This window comes from Tympanuchus pallidicinctus, unplaced genomic scaffold, assembly GCF_026119805.1.
Source record: "Tympanuchus pallidicinctus isolate F22 unplaced genomic scaffold, pur_lepc_1.0 scaffold1, whole genome shotgun sequence".
Classification (NCBI taxonomy): Eukaryota; Metazoa; Chordata; class Aves; order Galliformes; family Phasianidae; genus Tympanuchus; species Tympanuchus pallidicinctus.
Genome location: NW_026294618.1, coordinates 98,480,358 through 98,494,216, shown reverse-complemented (window position 1 = coordinate 98,494,216; position 13,859 = coordinate 98,480,358). Strand labels below are relative to the sequence as shown.

General features: G+C 35.4%; 1 protein-coding gene across 19 annotated transcripts in view; it reads right to left on the bottom strand.

The window, feature by feature from the left end:
- NRXN1 (neurexin 1) overlaps positions 1-13,859 on the bottom strand; it is a 633,366-nt gene that overhangs the window by 325,617 nt on the left and 293,890 nt on the right. For all 19 annotated transcript variants that reach the window (XM_052667052.1, XM_052667120.1, XM_052667663.1 and 16 more), the window contains 2 exons: positions 7,541-7,714; positions 1,884-2,003 (listed from right to left, as the gene is read on the bottom strand). In XM_052667052.1, coding sequence (XP_052523012.1) covers positions 1,884-2,003; positions 7,541-7,714 — 294 coding nt within the window. The remainder of the gene's footprint in view (positions 1-1,883; positions 2,004-7,540; positions 7,715-13,859) is intronic.

Here is a 13,859-nt window from a genome sequence, read left to right as displayed (position 1 = left end):
CAACCCCTCTTCCCCCTATATATCATGGCAAAAAAAATCTTTCTCATTAGATTTGTTTGGCAGATTTTTGAAATGAAAAATAACCTGAAGAGCCAAGATAAAGCACTAAATAAACAAATTAAATTTACCAAACTGCATTCTATCACAAAACATCTGCATCTAGGATACATTTGTATCTCATATTTGTGACAGAACATAAAAAAATGACCTATCTGGAAAGAAGTAAGCATTGTTGGCAGCCTTGTACCAAAGATACCCCTTCACCATCATCAGAAGTACTACACTGAGTTATCTGATTCTATACAGTGTGCTCCACAACACTACTGTACTAGTGAGACTTCATAGACTGCTAAATGTTATTCTTATGCTAGCTTTTCAGTATGCCTGATTTGTATTTGAAAAAATAGTTTACAGAATATTCCAGGTCCAGACATCAGCTACTACTAAAACAAATGTACAGAAAGAGATTTTCCTTTGCTAGATATGAATTAAAATAATGATACATTTCACAGTTTTTAGTTACTTTTGAAAGAACTCAGGTCACAGAAAGCCAGAAGCACCGGCATAAAAGAAAAATAGAAAAAATTTTCCTCTGTAGTAGATAGTAGAAGGCTAATATCTTTAAAAACATGCTTTGTAGTATGGCTGATTACTTATACAATTGGAAAGGCAAACTCATAGGAATAAACACACAAACCTTTCTTCAAATTCTCTGAAGTTCTCTGATGCCACATTTCATTTCTACCATGATAGCAAGTGTAGGGAAGCTAACATGAATCTTTTCCTCATTTTTTCAACAGTGGTCAAGAGTAGAAAATTGGAACTCGCATGAAAATCATTACTGCATCTTTTGCATAATTCATTTTTAAGCCTCAAGTTAGATATAATCTGAGCCCAAAGCACTTCAGATGATAGTTATTGTGTTATGTTAGAGTTTGTCCAAGAAGGTGCATCATGCTGTAGACTGGAGAATGGGATCAAGACACAGAAATCTAAAATGCATGGCTAGGCAGTCATGTCAACACACTGTTTCATCAGACATTCACTCAGAGAAACGTACACAAATGAAAATAAAAGTGCCTAAAGAAATTCCATTATCATAGATACATGTAACACCGATATTTCAGATGTGCTGATTTAAAAAGAAAACTGAGCAGTTTTCTTTTAACAGTTATTGTGGACCATTAAGGCTCCTGCATTTCTGCTTCGCTTTCAATTCTGCATCATTCTATTCTGATCAATAAGTCTAGATTGGAAAAAAATTAGATTATATTGGTGAATCAGGCACCTCACTTCTGACATATTTTAAGTTTTCCTTTCCAACACCAGATGGTTGGTGTGTATTATGTAGCTTTATTGAGATGAAATTTAAAAGAACTAAAATACTCTGTATGCTTTTATTATCAAAATGCTCAGTGTGTCACCTAAAGAAATCTACAAAAGGAGAGAATAAGGCTTGTCAACTGTTTCACAGTAATTACAGCTCTCATGAGATAATGCTAGGAAATTACAATATAGCTTAAAAGAATAAAATGTAAAAGACTTTTTTTTCAATCAGAAAAAAAAAAAAAACAACAACCAGCAAATACTACTTGTAACATTTATGCAAGAAAGAGCTTATTTCAAATGGGTAACCATCAGTATATTAGATATGTAATCAACTATAATAAAAACAAATTCTGCCAGTGTTTAATACTGCACATTGTCCACAATTCATACTGCATATTTTAGCTATTTTTTTTCCCATATCCTTACAGATATTCACAAGGTTTGCCAGTTCATTTAATACTGTATATTAAAATAATATAAAGCTTCCGACACTTGCTTGAAATGCTGCCTTAGAGCTCTAGAGCCTTCAAACCAGCACATTTTAGTGTACTTACGGTCATTGCATAATGGTCCGCTAAAGGAGGTCATGCTACAGTCACAACTGAATCCATCCCACTGCTGCAAGCACACTCCCTGGTTTGCACACGAATCCTCTTGGCACGTTGTGCTGGGGCCTGATGAGAATACACAAAAAAACAGACTTGCACTTTGGCTTCCAACAAACGTGTTTCTCACTGGATCACATTAACAAGTTGCCAATATCTCAAACAGAATGAGCAAAGTTACCAAGGAAAAGACACATAAACTTGCTGCTTTTTTCCAGCAACATGTAACGTTAAAAAGATATTTTTGCTTTATAATTTTACAATTAATATGTCATAAACACATAAAAATGCACAAACTGAAGCAGCATTATTCCAGGTACAGTGGAGACATTAACTTTATTGCAAGTTATTTGTTAATCTCATCTCAGACCATTAACTGGCTAAATGTTTTCTAACAATTTCAGTATTTTTTCCTGTAGATACATTTCAACCAGCGAAGTCAGATGCCACAGGAAGCAAAGCACTGGGAGATGAAACTAAAGGAAAATAAAGGAAAAGCCAAACAAAACAAAACCAACTAACTAAATAAATAAAATGAAGCTACGTTTTATAATAGTTTTAATTCCAGAAATTGCTTTAAATTGTTTAGGTCTGAAATTAAGAGAAGCCTGGATTCTTTGACATGAATGTTGGCAAGTACTGAGTCACATGCTTCAGGGGGATCCCATGCAGACTTGTTTTTAAGGGAAAATGAAGAAAATCAGACTACTAATGAACCAGCATGCCAAAATGTGACATACACATGAAGAACAAACTACTCTTATTTCCAGAGAACCAGAACTAGACTACTGAAATATAAAGAAATTCAGAAAGGTATGATCAAAGCACTAAAGCAGTCACTATACGAAACATACTCAAGACTGAAAGCCTTTATGCAAACTCTGCTGGAAAATGAAGGTTCATGTAGCGCATTGTTTTAGAGGTGTGAAAGACAAAATCTGAAACAAAATAACACACTTGAGTTCTGAAATGTACAGAGCATTTATTGCAGAAATCCAACCGTGCATTGGGGGTTTCAGTCTTGTTGAATACACACAGGGCTATCTACCTTGCAAATCAGCTTTCATCAATGCAACTTTGTCAGCAAAATAAAAAAGCAAAATATATTAAATGTTAGTAAGCAATATTGAAATGGCAGCAAACACAGAAAAAACATTCAGAATAAAGTGCATGCTGCTGTTAAAGAGAGGAAGAAATGCCATATAATGCAAACAAATTAATGCTAATAGCCATAAATCTTCAGGCAAGCCAAAATAAGAAAGCAGTAATTTGCCAGTATTTTACTACAAATATAATGGTTAATTGAGCTGATGACATGTAATGAAGGAAAATTAAAAGTTTTTTTTTTCTTTCTTTTTCCCCTTGGATAGATATGAATGCATTAGCAGAATAAATGCATGGCTGAATCCTGACTAGCCATTTGTCATGTTCACGTACACTGAATTCAAGAATAATTAGCGCTGTCATCCATTCTGGTCTTTCTTTTTTCTAGCCTTGTCTCAATGACTGGTGAATGAAGACTGAAATACATATCATGAATTACTGATTCCTTTCAGCTCGCACACACATTTCACACCAATTTTTGACATAACAAGAAAAAATTTGATTCTGGGATTACAAAATTCTCCTAAATCATTTTGGGGAATACACATTTACATCCATTTGAAAATACCATTTCCAGTTAGGGATGACAGAGCAAATCCAGCCCTAAGATTATGTAAATCCTCTAAATTATTCTGGAGAGAAAGATCCACTTAAATCCATCTTTCACACTGCATCTTCTTCAAAGATCTCAGCGTGGGATTTTCATTTGATTTGCCATTATTTTAGTAATCAGTCAGCTCAATGGCCACTTGCTTTAAACGAGTCCCTGCTTGAGCACACCTCTCAACCAGGGCCTGAACAGTCATCACTGTGATTAAGGATGAAAGACAACGTACCCAACATCAGTGTTCAGGCAAGACTGTTAAATACTTTGTTATATTTTCTCCTATTCAAATAACAATAATATCCATAATGGATTGATTGCAGTATGCAGACATAAGACTATGATTTTCCTTTCACAGGAGCCCTGATCCCAGAAGTTTAAACATTTGGGCATTACATCACCCTTTCTTGAGCTAGGGATTATAATGACAGAATCCCATAGCTGACAAGACACATTTTTTTTCCTCACCAGATTCTGCTGCTCAGAAACTTTACAAAGATGAAGTGAAAATATCTGTAGGTGTTTAAATGTTATATATTCATGCATTTATTTACACTTTAGTTATGCAATGTTAAGTTTCCTCATCATTGCAAAAGTAGAGCAAAAGTCACAAGGACTTAAAAGTACAAAAACTGCAGGACCCTGGAGGCATATTAAAAAGCGCATGTTAAAAAACACAAATATAAAAAAATACAGATAAAATTGTGGTAGAAAAGGTTATTCTGCTTCTTTTGAAATTTCTTAGCACTTTTGGTTTTATTTGTAGTAGTCATCATTCAAAAAATGCCATCAGAACTGGCTTACTGGTAAGACTTTTCTTAGAAAAAAGAAAGAGGGAGAGATATTGGAGACAGTTCAATATTGGAAAGTACCATTATATCCCCCGTAACTGGTTTATGTACTCCTACAAATTATACAAATCTATGTTATTTAGTAAAATACTGTAACACACTCGTCTCAATTGCTTACCTTTAAAATAGTTAGCTAAAACGTCAATCAAATTTATTCAGTCTTCACTGTGGACTTTTTAATAGATGGAATTTGGTCTCTCTGCCTAATGTAAGGGCTTATGGGCTAAGCATATTACACAAGAAGCATTCTTTTAGTTGATGTGCACTATGTTTCACTATATATATATATATATATATATATATATATATACACACGTATATATATAAATTCATCTCACAACCAAGAATCTTCATATATGTTAAGAAACACTATGAAACTTACTACATGGTTATTTTCAGACAAATTGTATACATACATGCATGCAATTAGTGTATTAATTTCCAAATATATTAAAACAATTTTTTAAAATAATTTAGTATTTTCTGTAAGTCTGATTAAAGTGCATTACGTACAATGGATCTGTTTAAAGAAAAACAGGGTTGACAAAGTGTGGTTCTGGAGTTCACCATTAACAGTCTGAAGACCTAGTTAGCATATTCTGTTTTTAGTTGTCAGAATCTATCTATTCTATCCATTGAAAACATGCCAACAAGATGAACTCTGATACATGTAAATTGTATTTAATGCTTAATGATGGAGAACAGATACCCTCAGCCTGTGATTTTAATTCTGAAATGCAAACTTTACAATTTGTCACCCCAATCGTATAATGTGGGGCTGCACAAAAATATACCTAAAAAAAATACCTTAACACACTTTTATAACAGTAAAGTTATTGACAAATATCAGTTTTTTAAGGACAAAGTCCTAACAGATAAAATTAAATCATGGCAACAAACATGATAGAAGAGAGTAAAAGACCTTTCACCCCTCTTTTTTTTTTTTTTAATGGGGGAATTCAATCTTAAAAGAATCTGAAGAATATCAAATCCAAGTTTCTCATTTTGGAGGCTATTAGCAAAGCCTCCTAAGTATTAGCAAAGGACATGCACACACTGTCTTTTGGATTGACAGTGGTAGTGACTTACACTTTTTGCTTTGAAATTAATTCTACTACTGTGTGTCATCAGCTCTTTGGACTCAACAGCTCAGGGGATTTACAGATCTTAAACGTCTCATTGCCATTGAAGAGGTAAAATTGTTCAGCTCTATGGATGAAGACACTCCTGTAGGTACACAGCAGCGGAGCGCTGGGCAGCTTGAGGCATACAAGAGACTTCTAGAAGGCAGCTAAATTTGCAAGACTTCCATATGTTTTTTTATATGTCAGAATATTTATGTACATCTGACCCATGGTCTGCAAACAAGAGACCGACTTGGTCAAACATGGGAAGATCACCAACATGGGTCAAACAGCAGAACAATGAAGATGGAAGAGTTCACTTGCAAGGTTGATGCAAAAAAGGGTGAAAGGGGATATTTCATTCCATGGTGTTTAAGTTTTCTTTCTATTGGCAAAACTTTTGATGAGGCAGACCTCTGAGAACCAGGCAGCACATCTGGTTTAACCATTCTGCTTCTGATTTTGGTGTTAGAAAAAGCTGATTCTCCACCAAAGAGAACAATATTTGAGTTGCCTTTATTAAACTGCTGGTAGCTTTATTAAATTCACTGACAGCTTAGTTGTGCCATTGGTTTAAAAGGTGAACTTGCATTCTAGGCCTATGGCAATATTTCTTTGAACTACATAAAATTCATTTAAAAAATTACATAATTTCAAAAGAAGCCATGAAATGTATAATGGAATTAAAGCGTACTGTGACTCTTTAAAGGGATGGTACAGGCATGGAATTCGCTCATGACATTCAGAAAGCAGAATCTAATTTTTCAAACTCACTGTAAATGAACATATATATATATATATATATATATATATATATAATTTTTTTTTTCATTCCTGAGAGAGATATAGACACTAAGGCTATATAAAAATATGCTGTGAATTTTACATCTTTCTATGTTCTATCAAGAGAATTTATATTGGTAACTAAAGGAAACAGGAAAGGAACAAGCAAGTTCCACCCACACAAACGTACTGTAGGTACAGTAAATGAAAAGAGTTTGTCTGTCAGAAAGTTTGATGTGGCGAAGCTTGAGGAATCCTCTCTCAGTTCTATTTGAATAGTCTAAATTGTGTATTTACAAATGCAACAAACTTGGTATCAAAATTATTGAGATTCAGAACTGAAACCCTAACATGTCATTTACACAACTTCTGCCCAGAGAAGAATGGTACTTGAGAGATGAAAAGATGTAGAATTGAGCAAGCCCACAAAATTCAGCACTGTGTGAGTAAAATATATATACAAGGACAATTTAAGTTATTTTATAAAGAAAAGTAAAGTGGAATTGAATGACAGGAGGAAAAAGAATTAGACTGATACCTTTGACTTACAAATACACCTCTCAATACTATCCTCACTTACATTCCACAATATTTCAGATGCGTCAAAATGTGAGATAAAACATATTTGGTTGCTATTGGCTTCAGATATGAAGATCCGTGACAGTACAGATCTCAAAGGTAAGCTAAAATAGAGTTGAGGGAAGACTGATCTTGAAGTGTCATAAATTATCCTTCAATTAATAAACACAAAAGGTCTGTTTTAAAATTGTCTTTAATTAGCTAATGCTTTAGCATTACCTACATCTACGTGTCATGAAAATACAAAAGGACTCTATTGAAGCTAATTGATTTTGTTTCTATCATTACTTAAAACATCATATCATAAGTAAATAAGATACATGCAAAATAACTAGGCCATATAATGGAGAAGGATGGAACCTACATTTAATATTTAAGAAGTTAACTCACATTCTCAGACCCATCTGTGCTGTAGGGCAGGCAAAGATTTTTATCCACAACACTAATAGAAATGCAGTCTATGTTAGAAGGATTCCAATAAATTAAGTTATTAGCAGGTAATATGCAGAATCAGCGCAATACTTTCACTATCATATAAAAAGACATCAGCATACTCAGTACCTTCACATCCTCTTTCTATTTGCCCATTGCAGAAGAGAGCATCTGAGATTAGATCAGGGAGCCGTCCATTCAAATCAACTGATGCAAGACAGCCTTGAAAACCCTCCTTTGCATGCACCAGCTTTGGTAAGGACTTATACATTTCTTTGGCCACTCCTCCAATATATAAATCACCTGTTAAGAAGAAGGAAATATTAGTCATAGAAAAAGAAAAAAAGTGCTGTAGAATTTTTGAGCTGAGTGAACTTCAAATAAAAAAAATTCTTCAAAACTTTTCTGAGACCTCAATAAACTTCCAGAGATTGCGGTATTTGCTCCTTCAAGATGTTTTCAGGATAGTGAGAAAGACGTGTTGGAGATAAGTTTTCAAGAGAAGACAAAGCACATCCTTCTTGTCATAAGGAAAGAAGAGTGAGAAGGTTTTGTAGGTGGTTAGCTAGCACAATTCATCATTAGATGATTGTCTGAATACTGCTGGAGCTCCACTCTAATACCAGTTTTTTTGTTACACTGCTTGTAACATGTCAGAGATGCTGCTTTATTATTTAAATGCAGAAGAAAACACTGGTGGCATAGATGATGTGAGAAGATTTAGCAGGACTATGTTTTCCAAATACATATCTATTCTTCATAGCTGCATGACTTAGCAGTACCTGAAAATGTTATTTATGTGCCAGCTGTCATATATAGGAAACACGTTTCTATTTCACAAATGAGGATTTTAGTATTTAGAATTTACTTTCTTCTACAATGCATCCAACACTGACACGTCACGAATGTATTCAGGGAATCTGCACCCAGATCATTCTGACCATGAATCCAGAACATTGATGTAAAAAAGCACTCAGTGGTACACCAAGATACACCTAAGGTTCACTTATCCAGAACTATCAAATTAAAAACAGAGCAAGAAGAGCAGGCTTAGAGATATATCTTATGAGAAAGTTATACATGCCACTGGTCAGCAGTAAAATGACTGATTTCCCTCTCCAAAATTTGCACCTTGTGTCAGTCATTTAGGAACGGTGCTGGTTGGATGACTTCAAAATGGCACTCTGCCCACTGAGCAAATGGAGTTCTATTATCCAAAATGCTCATGATTGTGGACAGGTCCTATAAACTGCTCAGAACCTTGGGCAACAGGGCTGCAAGATGGTTATTTCCTTCATTTGAGTAATTAAATAGCTTGAAGATTTACTTTGGAAGTACAGTAACACAGATGAGGGTATGCATTTCTGTTTTAAAACATTTTAGGCTGTGCCTTTCTTTCACATATTTGGCATCTCAGGTAACCAGAACACTTTTCCTCTACTCTTCAAATTAACAACAACCTACTTCCATAAGGAGTGCCTCAAGTGTCAGACTACAAGCTTCACCAGGTGCTTTCCATACCTAACATTTCCTAAAAGTTTACCATTCTTTGCAGGCAGATTTTAAAGCAACAGAACCAGCCATCATCACTACCCTATGTGGCTAATTTTAATCTGTTATGACTAGGAACAGCAGCTAGACCTTTTCCTTGCTTGCATTTCCTTGGCGTACTGACTTGTTTGCAAGGGAGCGCAATTCAGGGCTGTTTGTAACAGCTTACAGTTTACCTGCAAGGAAATGACCTGAATCAAACAACTGCATACTACACTGAAACATTTTTATTCACTGCATACCAGCCCTTAAACTCAACTGTTTCACTGTTAAACTCAACTGAATCACTGGAGCCAAAAACCTTGGGAACGTGTGTATTATTAATCTTATAACCCATCCAAGCAAAAAATCTTAGCAATCATCATAATATACCAAGAAACCTCAAGCTTTCCCTATTCACATGGATAATTTGAAAAACAAAATAATGCTTTCCTCTAGAGCTTTAAGATATAGTATAAATCTCAGAACCGTGATGTTAGGCATAGCAGCTTAATATATGGTGATACCTGCATTCCTACAAATAGCACATAATTCATTCACAGTAGAAAACCTTTGATATTTTTCAACCAGCTGTACTGGAAACAAGTTAAAATCTCTTGCCCCATCATAAATGTTCATCATCTTTTTCTCAGGTGAAACATTTAGAAAGTAAAGCTCTTATGGGTTTTCTAAGTTCTATACTTTCAGTCATTGTCAGCTCAGAATATAGAAACAGTTCATCTGACCTGATTGCAACAGACTTAAAAGAGGGAAACTCCAGAAAACAATAGAAAGAAAGCTATATTTATGCTAGAGAGGTCAATTTTTTCCCTTCTTCTCGATGCACATGCAATCTTTTCTTAAAACTCTCAACCTAACAACCATTTTTATTCTTTGAACAATTAAACCTTTAAAAGTGCAGACTTCTGAAATGTTCCCTTGCTAACTCCTAAGATCCATCCCTCAAGAAAATTCAGACTGTGAATTTTCACAGTCATTTAGCAATCATTTTGATGAATGGGAAGAAAAAGTTTATGTTACAGTGGCAGAAGACGGAGATGAACTCAGAATACTTGCTCCTGAAAATAGAAAAGTGAAATACGGTCAACTAGCTATTGTATGTACAGAAGTGTAATGCACTACACTAACATACAACATACAAGCAGCCATACTGACTCTTGGATTTACAGTTTTAAAACCATATTCAACTATTTCCTACCCACTGAAACTTTCCCAGACTTAATATCAAGTATGATTTGAGTCTGCTGCTGATAGAACAAAATAATGCTTTCTTGCAGAGACATAACTTCTTTTGGCATTTTTTCCTATTTGCCATCACAAACATTTTGCGTAGCTGCTTTTATTTCAATTAATAATTTAACACTCTTTATTTCTGTGTTCATCACATTGAAAAATTAGATTAGTAGGAACAACACTCAGTCCATGAGAAATTCAGGCGAGACAACTACAGAAAATGTTGTAAGTGAAAATATTTAAGAATAAGTTATTTATGCAGTTTAGCTATTTCACTAAAAAGAAATAAGAGGAATCAGCAGATTATGAGTCAATTCTCAGGTTTTGCTATCTTATTCACTTCTTATGTAGTACAGCTTTACTTCTGGAGATGTCATACATTAAAGGCTTTCAGGATTAATGCCTTATTGCATATCTTGTTTCCTTTACGAATTACACACAAATTATAAAGATGCTACAGTTCATCAGATCAATAGCATGAGATCATGACACTACCAAAGATATCTACAGCAATACTACCATCGCTGAAAATAGGGGGCCATTTCAGAAGGGCAACCGAAAATGCAATTCTATTTCTTTCTTTTTTTCAACAGTTGACCATTTTCTAGGGGTCATACTGAGAGGAATATACTGACACATCCATTATTATAGTGCTAACCATAGATTCTGGAACTACAATTTAGCTATTACCTTTTCTGTGTGTATTTTCTTCTGAAGTTCATTTTCCTTTTTAAATGTATTTCTGGGAATCAACTTTTTTTTTTTTTTCCCCCCAATAAGCTTCCTGATTTTCATTCATTTAGAAGGTAACAAATGCATAATTAAATATGCCAAGTGGCAAATAAAGACAGAGAAGAAAAGGGCGAGGGAGAGGGCAGAATGCTCCAAAAATACCTTTGGATATCTGGAGAAGCTTAGGATCTGCCAGAGAAGCTTCAAACTTCCAGAGCAGACACTCCTTAGTCTCACAACTCTTCTTATTTATATTAGAACTAGTTACATAGAGCTGTCCTGTTTTATTCAAAGGAGGAGGATCATTTTCTCTCTTTTCTGACGCCAAAAAAATAAGCATGCTAGAGTGTTACTCACTGGCCTGTGTGCTGTGTGCTAGAGCAATTACCTGGAAGGCAACACTTCCAGAGCTCTGTGTACAAACCAGAAGAATAATACTGCTGGCTGCTTACACCATATGCTTTGGTAGAGAAGAGTTCAGGGGGTTTTATTTATTGTTTACATATTTTTACAGATAATGCTGAATCTCAACGATACCTACAGGTGTTCTCCTATCTACATCCATCTCTTTTCTGACTTAGAGATGATTTGTGCATTGAGGAATGCATGAAATTAACTCAGAAAAAATCTGCTTGTTAGTAAATGAACCCAGGTTCTCAATGTAGTTTATGTTTTGCCATATGTAGCAGGTGCTCATTTCCTGACAGAAACAAGTCATTCAAATACGGTTCTATTTACAAATAAAAACAACAACAACACCAAAAACTAAAAAAATAAAAAATAAAAAATAAAAATTCTGGAAGGATTTGTGGTGTGGCTTTTCCAAAATCCATGAAAACAACATCACCTGCATACTTTTATATGGCACAAAAGCAGCCATATAAAATCCATCACTCGTTCCAAAAGTGGACAATCTCTCTTCTTATTCTGTTGTTTTCAATGGTACTTTCATCCATTCCCTTCAGTTCTTCTCTTTCATTATAGAAATCTGTATGCCTAGTTTCTAACGCCACACTGTGCAAAATCACTACTATTTCTAGGAACAAGACTGCTTCTGCACTATACTGGGAAGAGATAGATAGCCTGGCATAACATGGTGGGCTCTGAAAGCACAACATGCATCTCTGCCATTCCTTCATATGAAAACACAAAGGAATAGCTGGCTGTGGCAAAGTTGAGGTGGCAGTCATGCTTTTCTCCAAATACACTGTTTCAAAATGATCAACTGTATAACAGCTTCTTCCCCCAGGCAGTCAAAGAGGAATGAAGACTACAAAGACTGAGAAATACAACAGGGAAAGCATAATCTGGAAAGAAAAAAGCGCTCACTCTTCAAGTCCTTCACAAAGCAGATGATTTGCTGTTACAAGATCAATTCAAATTGCTTTATAATGTGTTGTTTAATTGCACAGTCAATTACCAGGTGGATCTCAATATAAGAAGGTCCCAACTCATGTTATTTTCGAGTTATTTGAAAGACTCATGACCTGAGTACACAACCTGAGATCAGATGTTCAGAGCCCTATCCAGCCTAACATTAAATGTCTCCAGGTAAGGGCTTCCACCACCTCTCTGGGCAGCCTGTTCCAGTGCCTCACCACCCTTACTGTAAAAAAACTTTTCCTAATATCCAATCTGTCCCCTTCTTTCTTACAGCCTCCCTTTAGACAGAAAAAGGCTGCTATTTGTTCTCATGGAGCTGTCTCTTCTCCAAGCTGAAGAGCCCTGGCTCTCTCAGCCATCCTTGTAGGAGAGGTGTTCCATCCCTTGGATCACTTTTGTAGCCCTCCTCTCAATGCCCTCCAACAGGTCCATGTCTCTACTTGCTCTCTAGCTCACCAACTTCAATGATTCTATGACTCTAAAAGCCTTGTAGCCATCAATAGCCACACTCAAGTCATGGGAACCATCCACCAGTCTTCAGTGATGGAAACAATATCATGGTTTTTTATTACCACAGTGGCTTCTAATTCTTCCTGTTTATTTCCCAAGCTGTATAATACGCATCTCAGTACAACAGGCTGAGGTGCTGTTTCTGGATTGTCTCATCCCACTTTCATTATCATCTCTAAACATCTACTTTTTGTTCCATATCAGAAAAAAGGTTTTGATACTTAGAGAAATAAGTTGATGAACTGCAATTGTTCCTTTCTGAACACATCAAGAAGCCTGCTGTGACAGTGATCCAAGTTATGAATTGGAGGATAGTTGACAAAGATTTAAATGATGCATTCACACAGCTCCTGCAGTATATTCACTCCAGCATATGGCTTTTTACAGTACATACTATGCACTTGCTGTGCATTCACAAACCTGTTTGGTGCTAGAATCAAGCATTACTGAATTTTGTCTACCACTTGCAAAGCACTTAAGTAAGACATGAATATGCTAACTTAGTGCTTTATGCCCACTTATTTACTTCAGCAAGTTTATTCTGTAGCTTCAGTATTGATTTGCAGTTAAAGTCATGGTTTTGATGCATTTTTTGTTTGTTTATATGTTAGTTTGGCTTTGAAGAAAATTGGGCTTTTCAAATATTTTTCCTTGCTGGATTGATGAGCTCTGTCACATTTAGACTGTCTTTCAGCAAATAAAGGAAAGGTTAGCTATGTTATTAGTCCAGGTTCTCCTCTGTTATCCTTTCAAATGCTTTGGGCAAAAGGCAGTTGTATGATGTGGCAGATGGCCACTTTCTGTATTCCTCATCCCTCTACCGATAAGCAAGCAAGGCAAAGGTGAGAAAACAATGTACGGGTTAGCAAGTTGCTCTTTCCTGAAGAAACACAGAAACAGATCTTTTCAGATCAATTCTACATTGCCTTCAGCATCTTCTCTGAATATTTCATTAAAGGTATTAGAAAATAAAGAAAAGGGTAAGGGAAAAAGGGAGAAAGTGAAACAGGGGAAAAAGGAAAAAGAAATGAGGGAAAGG